At 37.7% G+C, this 12,501-nt stretch overlaps 1 protein-coding gene across 7 annotated transcripts in view; it reads right to left on the bottom strand.

The window, feature by feature from the left end:
- The window catches only part of FRY (FRY microtubule binding protein), a 361,526-nt gene that overhangs the window by 105,928 nt on the left and 243,097 nt on the right, over positions 1-12,501 (bottom strand). For all 7 annotated transcript variants that reach the window (XM_074378020.1, XM_045514136.2, XM_074378016.1 and 4 more), the window contains 6 exons: positions 10,343-10,446; positions 9,770-9,878; positions 8,038-8,124; positions 6,398-6,569; positions 4,899-5,031; positions 1,160-1,267 (listed from right to left, as the gene is read on the bottom strand). In XM_074378020.1, coding sequence (XP_074234121.1) covers positions 1,160-1,267; positions 4,899-5,031; positions 6,398-6,569; positions 8,038-8,124; positions 9,770-9,878; positions 10,343-10,446 — 713 coding nt within the window. The remainder of the gene's footprint in view (positions 1-1,159; positions 1,268-4,898; positions 5,032-6,397; positions 6,570-8,037; positions 8,125-9,769; positions 9,879-10,342; positions 10,447-12,501) is intronic.

The following is a 12,501-nucleotide window of genomic DNA, read 5'->3' as shown; positions in this document are numbered from 1 at the left end:
TAATAGTAAAGATTAGTTGAAAATCTACCTCTCCAGTTTTATTTCCATTTCTTTTTATCATTGGGTTTCTAAACTCCTTTTTCTTTATTTTTTTTCAAAATCAAGGAAGACTTTTGTTCTTCCTCATTCCATTCCCCCCATGCACCCCGTTTCTAATGATTTTGCCTTCTCTATGCAATTAGGTAATAAGTCACTTATGATTTTTAAATTAAAGACACGCATAACCATCAACCAGAACCTCGGATCAACATGAGAAAAATCAAGCTTACTTAACAATAATAAGATCGTATCACTCAAAGCAAATTAACTTTAGGTTCTAGTTGGACTGTGCATTCATATGGTGGATGGGGAGGGTGAAAAATGTATGATTTGGGGAAGCCTTCTGAAGTTCTAAAATTAGCTTAGCATCCCTGTTACCCACCTCTTGGGCCCTGTGGGTGTGTGGGTCTCAGACTGGGAATCAGACCCTGAGTGAACTCTTTTCCAGCCAGATTCATCTCCTCATTTCTGGGCCCACCCCTGGGCTTTTCCTCCTGTTGCTCCGTGTACCATTTCTGAATTCAGTCTTTCCTTCTAAGGGTGGTTCAAGTTCCTCCTTCTCCCCGGAGCCATCTGCTGCCACACCCAGTCCACAGGAATCCTTCTATCCTCTGATTTCATGTGTCACATTTTTTGTGCCTTTAACTTGCATGTTTCAGGCCTTGGATAGTTACTTTAGATGCCTATGCATCTGCTTCTACACTGAGTTTTATTTTTTTAAATAATCTTTTTCTGTTTTTGTCTCTTTTTGTGGGGGAGGGTAATTAGGTTTATTTATTTTTTAATGGAGGTGCTGGGGATTGAACCCAGGGCCACCACTGAGCTGTACTCTCCCAAACTACATTGAATTTTAAGCCCACTGAATATGGGCAAAAAAAACCCAAACAAAAGAAAAACATTTCTATATTCTTCCTGGGTACTCCAGAGAATACCTAGAATTAGTAAATGTTTGTCCATTTTTAATAATCATTATATATATATATATATATATATATATATATATATATATATATATATATATATATATATATATATATTTTTTTTTTTTTTTTTTGGGGAATCATGACAAAGGATTAAAATCAATTTTGATCAAATAATGCCCACCATAGTTCTCACCTACCTAGCCAGCAAGTCAATCAGTTCAAGTTTTGACATCCCATCAGGAAGCAGTCGAGGAATAGCAGCTACACAGGTCCTGAAGAGATCTATTTTTGGCTTTCTCTCACCCCTAGAATTTGAAGACAAAGTTTAAACATAGGTCAGAGGTTATGAAAAATTTTTTGAAAAATTGATCAAATATGTGAACAAAGACTAGAATCCATGCTTTCTGAATCACTGCCTGGTGTTTGTTTGCTCTGTATTATTCTTAAGTATTTATGCCCTTTAGAGCTTGGTCAGTCCTAAGAGGACTTAGAGGAATGTATCTGAAAAGAAAAACACCAATAGCAGTAGCATTCTATCATATGTCTTGCCATTCAGCTGAGTTCCATGGAGTTTGGTCCCTGTGGGCTGCATTTAAGACGCTGAATTCACTGAAATGCCTAAATGCATCACATGTAAGAAATACACTGCAGTCATTCCTACATTCAGCATTTAAAGACGGGAATGGTGCCCCTAACAAGCATGACACCTGGAAGCTTCTCTCCCTGATGAGTTACACTTCTCCTTGTAGAATTCCCACCCTTGTTTTTTTTCCAAAAAAGTTAAGTGCCTCCAAAACTAAGTCTTTCATAATGTCAAGTAAAATCCTGAAATGTATATAAATTGTCCACCCATTTCTGATTTTTAAAATTACACTGATGGTCCTGACCTCTATGGAGATTTCTTCTTTTTACTTTCTTGAGAATATGCATCTTTAAAGGTAATTAATGCCTGCTATATTATGCTGTAAAATTTGAAGGAAAGATATAAATTTTGTGATAAATTATTTCAACTTTTAGTTATTTAAATAGGTAACTGACTCTTAATCACATATTTTATCAATAACCTTTATGGAAAAAACTAAATTCCGTATCAAATCTTTCAAATAACCTAAGTGATAAAATATAACAGCATTTTTAAATTCTGATGATTTAGTCCTCTAAGAATAAACATAAAATTGGTACCAAATTAACACAATCGTAGGACACAAACACAGTAATGATGACATGAAGGAGCATAGAAGTAAATTCCTTTCTGGAACAGTAACTGCAGTCAGAATAGAAATGTAACAAGCAGAATCCATACTGTCTATAATCTGAGGATGATAATCAGACAGCAATTTTGCTCTGTGATGTTACTTTTTAGCATGCATTTGTAAGTTTGTTAGGAATGAATACAAAACTGTTTATGTGAAAAGTAGAACACATATATGTTAATTTCTAAAATACTCTGCTTTTGTGGAAAGTTGTGAGATTATTTTCTCTCCTTCTCCATAGTCCTTCTGCATGGGATGTATAAGGATTCTGGAGAGGAAGCCACTGTACAGTGGTGAGGGCTGGACTGAGTCAGAGCCTAGTGAACTGATTAAAAGTTGCTTAAATAGTTCCAACCTGCTCACCAGATGTTTTAAACAGTTGGGATTATTTTCATACCTGTCAGAAAACAGATGACCCTGCCTGGCCTGCAGTGCAAGGCAAATTCTGCCAGACTTCCCAGCTGATAAAGCAAGCCTAGATTAGAAACTCTAATCGGTGCATGGTTTCCTTTTACTGCGTCCTTGATTTTTGGGCTTTTAAAGGAAGCGTGTGAATCCCTCAAATAACGTAATTTTAATCAACAGACATCATACAATAATTAGTAACAGATATTATATATTATTATTATTATTAGCCAGCATAACACACAAAAGGGATGAGGAATAGAAACAGAGCAACACAGAATGCTTCATGTTCAAGTTCACGTCTTAAGCAAGGTCTGGAAAAATGGTGGACCGACCTCCAATATCAACTCCAGTAACTTTCCATTAGCGTGATGTGCAACTTAACTCTCTTTTCCTAAAAGCTGACATGATTCTCTAATGTTTCTTCTTGTTTTTAGAAATGTAGCCATGAGTTATTTTCTTTTCAAGGATCTGCCTTGAAGTCTAGCATGAAAACTATTTCTAGCCCTGTTTGGGGGTCTTAAGATGGTTGACAGGAAAAGGTAAAGAATCACCTCAGACAAAGTTTAAGGTATTGTTAAAATCCAAATGAAATGTTTACATTTACAGCTAAACCTGTACCCTTTAATGGATTTGAGTATACTGCTTTGGTTCTGACCCTATCTCATGATCTCTGGGTTATAAATACAGTTTTCCTTTAAAGGTCTTTCATTTCTTTACTGTTTTTACAGGAAACAACTACATGGCAGAAGTTTTAAAAGCATCTTGTATCTTCCATATTAAAAACTGAAAATTGCTCTCATGTATTCAAAGAGCATGTAATAAGGAGCTTAAAGGTTTATGGACAATCCAGCAATTTGTGAGATACGCTGTACATAATATATTTAATGTTATTAACTTTGGTCAATTTCAATTCTGCTATCATCTTGGTTTAAAAGTCTAAAGCAACATGATCTTACTATCATTTAAATCAAACGATTGGCAAGCTGCAGGACAAGTACATCATATAATCCCATTCTTATTTTAAAAAAGTATGTATGTATGTACATATTTGTGTTGACATAGGGAAAGGTCTGGAAGAAATCACACTGAACCAAGGAATGGTTGTAGATTTCAGGTGGAGCTCTGAGGAGGAGGCTTTCATTTTAATTTGCCATACTGCTAAATATGTATTTTAAACAATTCTCTATTTTTAACATTATTTTATCATGTTTTGCTTTGTCATACTTTGTTTTCAACATGCTACCATTGTAATAAAAATACACACCCACCATGTGAACTTCCCTACATAGGTAACAACCTTCCAGCTAATTGTGGTATTTGGAACTGGGTGACAAAGAAAATTTTCCTAATTATATTTTTGGAAATTTACGCCATAGGTGCCAAATATAATTTAACTCAGTTCAACAACAAAGTCCAAACTTTCTTAAAATGTAAAGTCATAATCTAATCCGAGTTCCTGCCATAATTAATCAAAAGTAGCAAATACAAGTTGTCTAAGTTTCAAATGCAGAGCTTTAATTACAAATCTAGACCTGGGATTTTGGCTAAGAGCATTTGATTTCTACATTCTAAGCTACAAGTGCATCCTTAACATCCAGTATTTCTATGGCACAGTTGCACAGAGACTATTAAGCAGGTTTAACTCTCACAATTCAGGAACTGTCACTAGAAACAAGTGAACTTGAGATTCATGAAAATGGAATGGCTGTAAACTGGTGATGTCACTACAGCACATGGGCTTGGGAGCAAAGCATCATTTCTGAAAAATGTGGACCAGTAAAAAAGTTCTTGGGCCCATTTTCTAACTTCCCAGCCTAATGATACTTGAAATATAACCAAAACAGATCAATCTCAGGTTTGACTTTATTTTTTTTACCATTAATTAAATCTTATCAAAGTATGTTTTTACTATCCTTAATACTTCTAAGAACTCTGTCGAAATTTGTAGATACTGACAGGCATATGTAGAATAGATAAGCGAGATTATACTGTATAGCACAGGGAAATATATACAAGATCTTGTGTTAGCTCACAGTGAAAAAGAATGTGACAATGAATATATGCATGATCATGTATAACTGAAAAATTGTACTCTACACTGGAATTGACACAACATTGTAAACTGACTGTAACTCAAAAAAAAAAAAAGAAAAACTTCTAAGATCTCTGATTCTAATAAGATGAGAACGAAACACAGAATAAAGGGAAAGAATCTCCACTGGTGTCTTTTGGTTCATTAATCCTCCATTGAAAACTTAGTCCTCATGATACTCACGTGATCATGTCTTCAGGTTCTTTGTTTAACATCTGGACGTTAGTTAGCATCATACACCTTCCTACTTCTTTATCAAGGTGTCTTAAAATGTTGTCCACAGCTTTTCGTACTTGAGAATAATATAATGACATGCCTGAAAAACACACATTACAGTTACATCTTTGACTAAATTTATCAGGTTGAAATCCTGGTTTATTCATCCTCTATGATATTATTTTACTGAAGACTTTCTGTGGGTCAGTGACTTCTCTGAGCAGAGCCAATTCAATCTCTCACCTGCAGGACTCTTAGCATAGAGCCCCATTCATAGTGTTCCCCAGATAATCATTTTAATTCAATATCTAGGAATTCTAATACTTCAAAGGGAAATATTTTCCAGAAAAATTAAAATAAACAAGGAAATAGGAAGTTCCACGCTAGAATTTTTATGTTTCTAGTTAGTATAAGAAATTTCACCATCATGAGTGATTGTGTGAATAAAAGATAATTCTCATTTGGGGTTAGGATTTTAATAACTTTACATTATTTTCTAAAATACATGTGTGGATTTTTTTTTTAGTAAAAGCAATAAAATGACTTCACATAATAAAATTTTAAATGAAGAAGAGTGTATTTTAGCTATATTATTTTATCGCTCTCATTAATATAGTGGAAAACAAATGTTTGCAGAATATGTATTTCATATATGAACATGCATTTTATATATGTATATAATACAAATGAAGAGCAAATTGCTTTGCATTTAAAATTTGTACTTTAATGAAATAATTATTAATGGTTATACCTCACTTACTAAACTTTTTTGAACTCATTTAAGCATTGGATAACTGAAGACAAATATTTTAAAGGAAAAAGTTGCCTCATATGTTTCCTCCAGGTCTTTGGAATCCAGGAACTATCTAAGTTTGCAGGAGGTTTCTAAATTCTAGAGCTCAGTAAAGAAGAAACAAATGCAAAACAAGCAAACAAACAAAAAAACACCTCTTTGGATTAAGACAGTTAAACTAAAAAGAAAATAATCTTATGTAAGTTAAACCTACAATATACCTTGGGGTATATGGGATTTGGCATGTTTGTAACACAGGTTAAACTAATTTTACTGAAAAAAAAGAAGAAAAGGAACTATAAAAATGAATGAAGGAATAAATGAATGCATACACACACACAGTTGCTTTATAAACAGGATTATCTACCAAAGGGCATAGATATCTTAGAAATTTACTATAAATTGCAGCTAACCAATATCAGAAGTTAAAAAAGACCACAGATAAAAATCTAACATTTAAATGGCAAAAATGTTTACCATGAAGTTCCAAAACGTATAAAGGGCAGTAAAACCAAGCACAGCATGAATCAAAACAATTAATGCTGGAATGTCTCATCAGTTACTTTTTTTTTAAGGAGATTTTTTTTTAAAGTGAATCTCACTAAAGGGAAGTACCTGTTGGTCATTTTAAAGGCTGAATAAGGCCCAGTGCAAACGTATCTTTGACACTCACCTATCATTTTGGCTTCCTCTTCAGTTAATGTTTTACTCAGATATGTTTTCTTCACTCTCAGTGTGTTTCCTGAAGGGAGAACTGCTCCTGTAACGGGCATGGGAGGTTCACCATCTTTCTGCTGCAAGCTATCAGCTATCACCAAGAACGCCCGTAAACCAATGTTCATTCTCTGTGGGAGACAATATGTTCATGGTAAAGAGAAAGACCCAATCATTTCAGTGAAACTAAATCATCAGTCTTTCAGAGAAGTTAAGCATGGCTTGCCACCTAGATTGGCGTGAGAAAGTCATTTAAAAGGCACAAGAATTTGGGCCAAACTTATGAAAATAAAAGTAAGTTTCTGACAACATTTGTTGCTATATTACAAGAAAACAACTGGGAAGATTTTCATCAAACTTAGAGGGTATGTTTGAGATGTCATGCTCAAACTATCTGGGGGATCCTGGGTGCACCTCAAAGGGACAGGCTGTCATCCTCTAGGGCAGCTGCAGCCAAGGCCAGCTGAGGTCAACGAAAGTCTCTTCTGTCTCCTGGAAGGAGACCTGCGTTAATTCACAAAGACTGGATGAAAACAAACAGGAGTTCCAAATGTGAATCACAAAAACAAAAGTCTGCTCTGACCTGCAGGCTGTTGACTTTTGATTCACAAAGGCTGGCAAGTTTGAAAATAAATTTAAAAAATTAAATGCCACAGAACTTGTTACTGATTAAAAAACACACGCGCTTATACAAAGAAATGTCAATCCGGGCCAGATCGTTATCTTCCGCAGGCTCACGTAAGGCAAAATATTGGCTCTGAAAGATGACTTGGTATGATAGTTGCTCCCAGTAGCGATAATCTTAAAAGGTCAGAAGGTACTAAAACATCTGTACTTCCTTAAAAAAAGCTGAGGTTCAGAGAAGTCCATGGCCTATAGCTAGTGAAGGAGGCAGAGCCTGTGGCAAGCCTTAAGTCCAACTCTGATGACTTCGGGTTCAGTGTTCTTTCCACAATCTCACAGGGAAAAGGTTGCAAAGAGGCAGCTTGCCAGGCGTACTTCTCTTGGCCAACAGTCTTTTTAGAAGTTTAAAATTGAATGTGCTGTTCATTTGCATAGCAACCCCTCCCCTCATCCCATGTGGTACATTATACTCATTACACACTCATTTCCATGATCTGCCTGGCCCTTGAGTTGTGATGCTGCCACAGAGTCATATATGCATACATCACTTATTTAATTTCACTAGATTTTGGGATTTAATCATTGCATGTACTGATTCTTCTCTTGTTTCATCACTTCCCAGTACTTTTCAACTTGCTAACCTGCACTGAAATAGTTATAAGTAAAAGTACTGACTTTTCTAAAATAAACAACCTGACTCGCACTGACAGATTATCTTTGGAAGCAAGGTTTGCTCCCTCGTACAAGAACGGCATATGGCTGCACACCAACTTTTTATCCTTCTAAGTCTATTCATCCAAAATCTTACTTCTGAAATTGAACCATCTTGACTATTTAGCCAAATAACACGGAAAGAAACAAACAGAAGATATTTTGGAAGTGATGACCTTCACCCCATTCCCCAAGGTTACAAAGCAAAGGTAGGGTTCTGTCAACACATGCTCTGTAAGAAGTACACAAGAGGATCATTCTTACCTCTGGATTGAGACTGAAAGCTTTTGCTGGTTTTCCCACACAGAGAAAATCAAAAATGATTTCTTTCATTGCAAAATCTAGACGCTCCTATAGTGAAAAAGAAAAACCACAACGAAGGTGTTACAATACTAGTTTAACATGACATGTCTATTTTGGTCATATACACCAAACAGGTGACTGCTGAAAGAGAGGTACCATTTAGTTTTATGCATCAGAGAATCCCTGAAGGAAAATCATTATCTATTCGAACCTCTGGTGGAGCTGCTTCTGTTTTCATGAGGCATGTATAAATGCTTTCATTATATATGTACTTAGGCCTAAAGCACAGAATGGCTAATGACTAAAAGCCAAGAAATAAAAAACCAAAACACTATCTGGGCTTATATACAGTACAAACTCTTCCTGCTTGTACTGCAAATGCTGATAACTTCTTGAAACTCAGTTTAAAATGTATTTTTTAAAATACCACTGCAAAATGGCCATTTTCTTCTACTCTCTAAATGCAGATCCTTTGGATCATGTTATAATAGACAATCTTGCAAGTGAAATGAATAATCAACCAACAAGACAATATCCAAGTTACTTAAATGAGAAAGTTTAAGCCAATTTCTAGTAATTTGAGACAGTGACTAGTAAGATATGACATGTTCATTTTATATAAGATGTTTCAGAATAATCAAAGCACATTCTCAGTCACATGAAAACTACATGTAGGAAAGTTACATTAATTCATCTGCCTGCAAAGTAAGTAATGTCCTTTCCCTAAGTACAAATATTAAAGAGGCATTTCACTGTACTAAACACACACACAGAGATCACATATTAAATAGTCTGTGAAGTAGCAACTGAACTTTACAACTTGATATCAATGTCAATAGCACTTCAACAGTATTTTCATGCCTACGATTTCCCCTCATCCACATGACATTCTGAGTGACAGTAGGCATTTTCATCCACATTTTACAGATAAAGACACTGAGAAAAAAGATGTTCTGTGACTTCTTTAAGGTATAGTGCTGCCTCATGTCAGAGGCTGGAACAGAGTAATCGTCTTTTTATACTTCTCTGTAAATCGCAAGGAAGTCCAAGTTGGGATAAAACCATTTACACACAAAGTGTTTTAAAAAGTAAAAATCTTGGGTCTAAATAGTAAACTAACACTAAAAACCATGTTTAATATTATTGGTCCTAGTTCTTAAGTAAACTAGTATGTGTGAAGTGCTTAGGACAGATCTTGGCAAAGAATAAGTGCCTGATAAATGTTAATAATGCTTTTACATTCCTCTTTTTCACAGGGTGAAAGCTAGAGCATTATTTACTCCTCCAAGTTCACTAAATTGTCTTTTTCTGATTTCCTCCAATCATCAGACTCTGTTTCCTCCCGACTTGCAGAATCTAGAGCAGAGAAGCAGGAAAAAACAGAGACTAAGAGTCAGGACCCTTTTACTAATAGGCTCTGTGACCTTATATGAGTCACTTAAACCCTGTCTCTGAGGTCCTTCATTTGTCAAATGCTGAAAACACTTGGCAACCATGTCATAATTTGTTTTGAAGCAAAAAAAAAAAAAAAAAAAAAAAAAAAGCCATGTGTGAAAACACTTGCAAACCATTCTGATAAGTCTCTACACGTAAGATATTATTTTAGACCCTTCTTCTGTTAGTACCTCATAAGAAGGAGGTGGCTACTTAATTGCAATTAGAAGACTCTCACTGCCAGAAGCTTCTCCATTACCTGGGCAATGAACTGGATGATTTTCACAAAGATGTTCAGAGGCATATCCCTTGGCACCACACCACGGGACCCTTTGGGGAAAAGTGTTGTGATGATGGTTATAAGACGGCTGAAAGATAAGGGGAAAAAAAGAGAAAAACAAGCAAGATTGGCTGAGCTCCAGTATTTTAAGGGAAAATGGCAGATGCTTATCTAAGTATCTTATCTAAGTATCAGAGAGAATTCAGAAAAAGAAAACAAACCACTTCATTCCTTTTCCATTAGCATAATTACTCTATGAAAAGGTTTTCTGGAAAACTAAAGGCACTTGGAAAATTATAGCCATTTCCTTTGCTAAAGTGGTAAGTGTAGCCCTGACACGGATCTTGGCAGTTCTGGTAGAGGCTGGAGTTTCTGTAATGGCTGCCAAGCCAGCGTCAAGGAAAGCCTGAAAATGTCCTTAGCGCTTAGATCTTTTAAAAGCTGTCCACTTTGAGCAGCTTCTAGTTTGGTTAGTGTAGGCAGCAATGAAACCAGATACCCTCTTCCCTGGCTAAGTGAAGTGGTTACCATTAACCCAAGCCAGCTCCTTACCTCTGAGTAGCCGTGTTGCTTTCACATTTAATGCGAATCATGTAAACCCAAAGTAATCTGTACAGAGATTCCAGTGCAACTCGAGCCATCTTGGGGTCTTTATTCTACAACAGAAACCAAGATGTAGGATTTCAGATTAAATGGAGATGCTTCTTTTCTGAATGCCTGGAAATAGAGGGCCTCAGGAGGGTGGTAGGGTCCCTACTGGGTACACTGCACCATCTGGGACTCACAGGGTCATTGCTTCCAGGTGCAATCTCTGAATAAGTAATCTCTGAGGAAGCATCCAAATAGCCAGAAGGGCAGGACAGAGGAGTTCTGGGGGAAGTCATGACGTTCTCTCCTTTCCAAGATGAGTACTTGAGACTGCCTTCTTCCTCCAGCCCTAGGGAACAATATCCTCCAGAACCTAAAGGAGAATCCATCTGTTCTTTCTATTGCTGATTATGCCCTTGTAACACTTATCACTTTGATTCCCCAAACTCCTTACCACCCACCCTCACCTCCCATCTAATTACCCTCCAACATCTACTGAGACTAATTACACTAAGCACGGGGATACAGAGATAAAAGGTAATCCTCTTCCCCTAAGATGTTCGCAATCTTTGAGGGATTGGGAGATGGATAATAAACAGTCAAAGACACAATGAAAAACTGGTAGGGACTGGAGCTCGAGGGTGGAAAGAAAGGTAACCCACGGCAAATCAAGGATGGGAGTCAGGAAAGGTTTCCAAGGGCAGACAAAAACTCAGATGAACTTAAATCTATTCATTTGTTCATTCAACAAACATTCGAGCAGCTATACTGGGCCACGCCTTATGCTTGACTCTAGAAACTAAAATGATGAGGAGGGAAGGGCATTTTCTGCAGAGGCAACAGCACATGGGAGCTACGAGAGCTGGGGAAGAGGGGCCATGTTTTGGACCCTAGAATAGTTTGTATGCCAGTGCACAGGCCCAGGCAAAGGAGCAGTGGCCCCTATGCCTTGAGAGGAAGGCAGGGATCACACGAAGGACCCTACACGCCATGCTAAATGAAGAAACCAGGGTTCTCATGACGGTGACAGGAAGCTGCGAAGAGCAAGGAGACCATGGAGGAAGTCTGCAGTGGGGGGACCGGAGCAGGGGCAGGGAGACCAGCTGGGGCACAGCTGCCGGCTTCCCGGCTCCAACAAATAGGCCAGAAGGGAGGGAAAGGATTTTGTCCTCTGAGGGTCTTCACCTTCATGCCTTCCTTTCTGACTCTCACTCCATCCTTTCATGGTTTTATAGATTTTATCTACAAAATGGGTCTTGAATTCGGCATCTTCTCCGTTCCCACTTCCTGCTACAGCCCAGGCTTCCTGCCCTGTCCCTGGGGTTGCCACAGTCACCTCCTGCACAGTCTCCGTCAATTGATTCCCTCCCCACGTCCTATCTGACACTGATCGTAATCCTTTCTATTTAAAAGTCATGGGTTGGATGGTCTCCCTGATGCTTACGTGATCAAGTTAACGTTTCTTGGCATGGCGTACCTGATCAGGCAATATCTGGCTCTAACCTATCTTTTCTGCGTCCCATCCTGTTTTTCTCCCACAAGCTCCCCAAGCTCTAGCGAGACCACCTTTGCTCCATTTCTGAGTCTGGAGTGGGTCCCTGCCCTCCCCTGTATCCTTTTCTACCACATGAACCCTACTCTTTCACTGTCTACTTGAATGTCTCCTCCTTCGGGCAGGCTTCTCCAGTCCTCCTCAACATCCCGAATCCCATCCCATTAAAACACTTACCCCCTCCTGAGTGTCCCCTGACCCTCATACAAACATCTAGCCTAGCCTTTCAACTCCACACATGGTCTTGTTTTGACATAAGCACCCACATAAATAGTGGGTTCTCTGAAAAGAAGAGGCAGTTACCCCAACATCTATTAGAATTCCTGCCACTCTGCTAGGGGGTCAATAAGTGTTTGCTAAACAGCCTTGAAAAGTCCCTCTTAACCTTCTTATAGGTCTTTTGCTTTTATATTACTTCTCTTCCCTGTTCATTTATTAATCTTATCATAACTGTTTAAGCTGCTGTACTCTGAGTGTAGAGAATCTGGGTACTGTCTATGGCCATGCCATCCTGAACACGCCCAATCTCGTCTGATCTCGGATAATTTGGGTACTGATTTTTGAAGAACTC

This window comes from Camelus bactrianus, chromosome 14 (genome assembly GCF_048773025.1).
Source record: "Camelus bactrianus isolate YW-2024 breed Bactrian camel chromosome 14, ASM4877302v1, whole genome shotgun sequence".
NCBI lineage: Eukaryota > Metazoa > Chordata > Mammalia > Artiodactyla > Camelidae > Camelus > Camelus bactrianus.
This window is presented reverse-complemented; position numbering and strand designations above follow the sequence as displayed.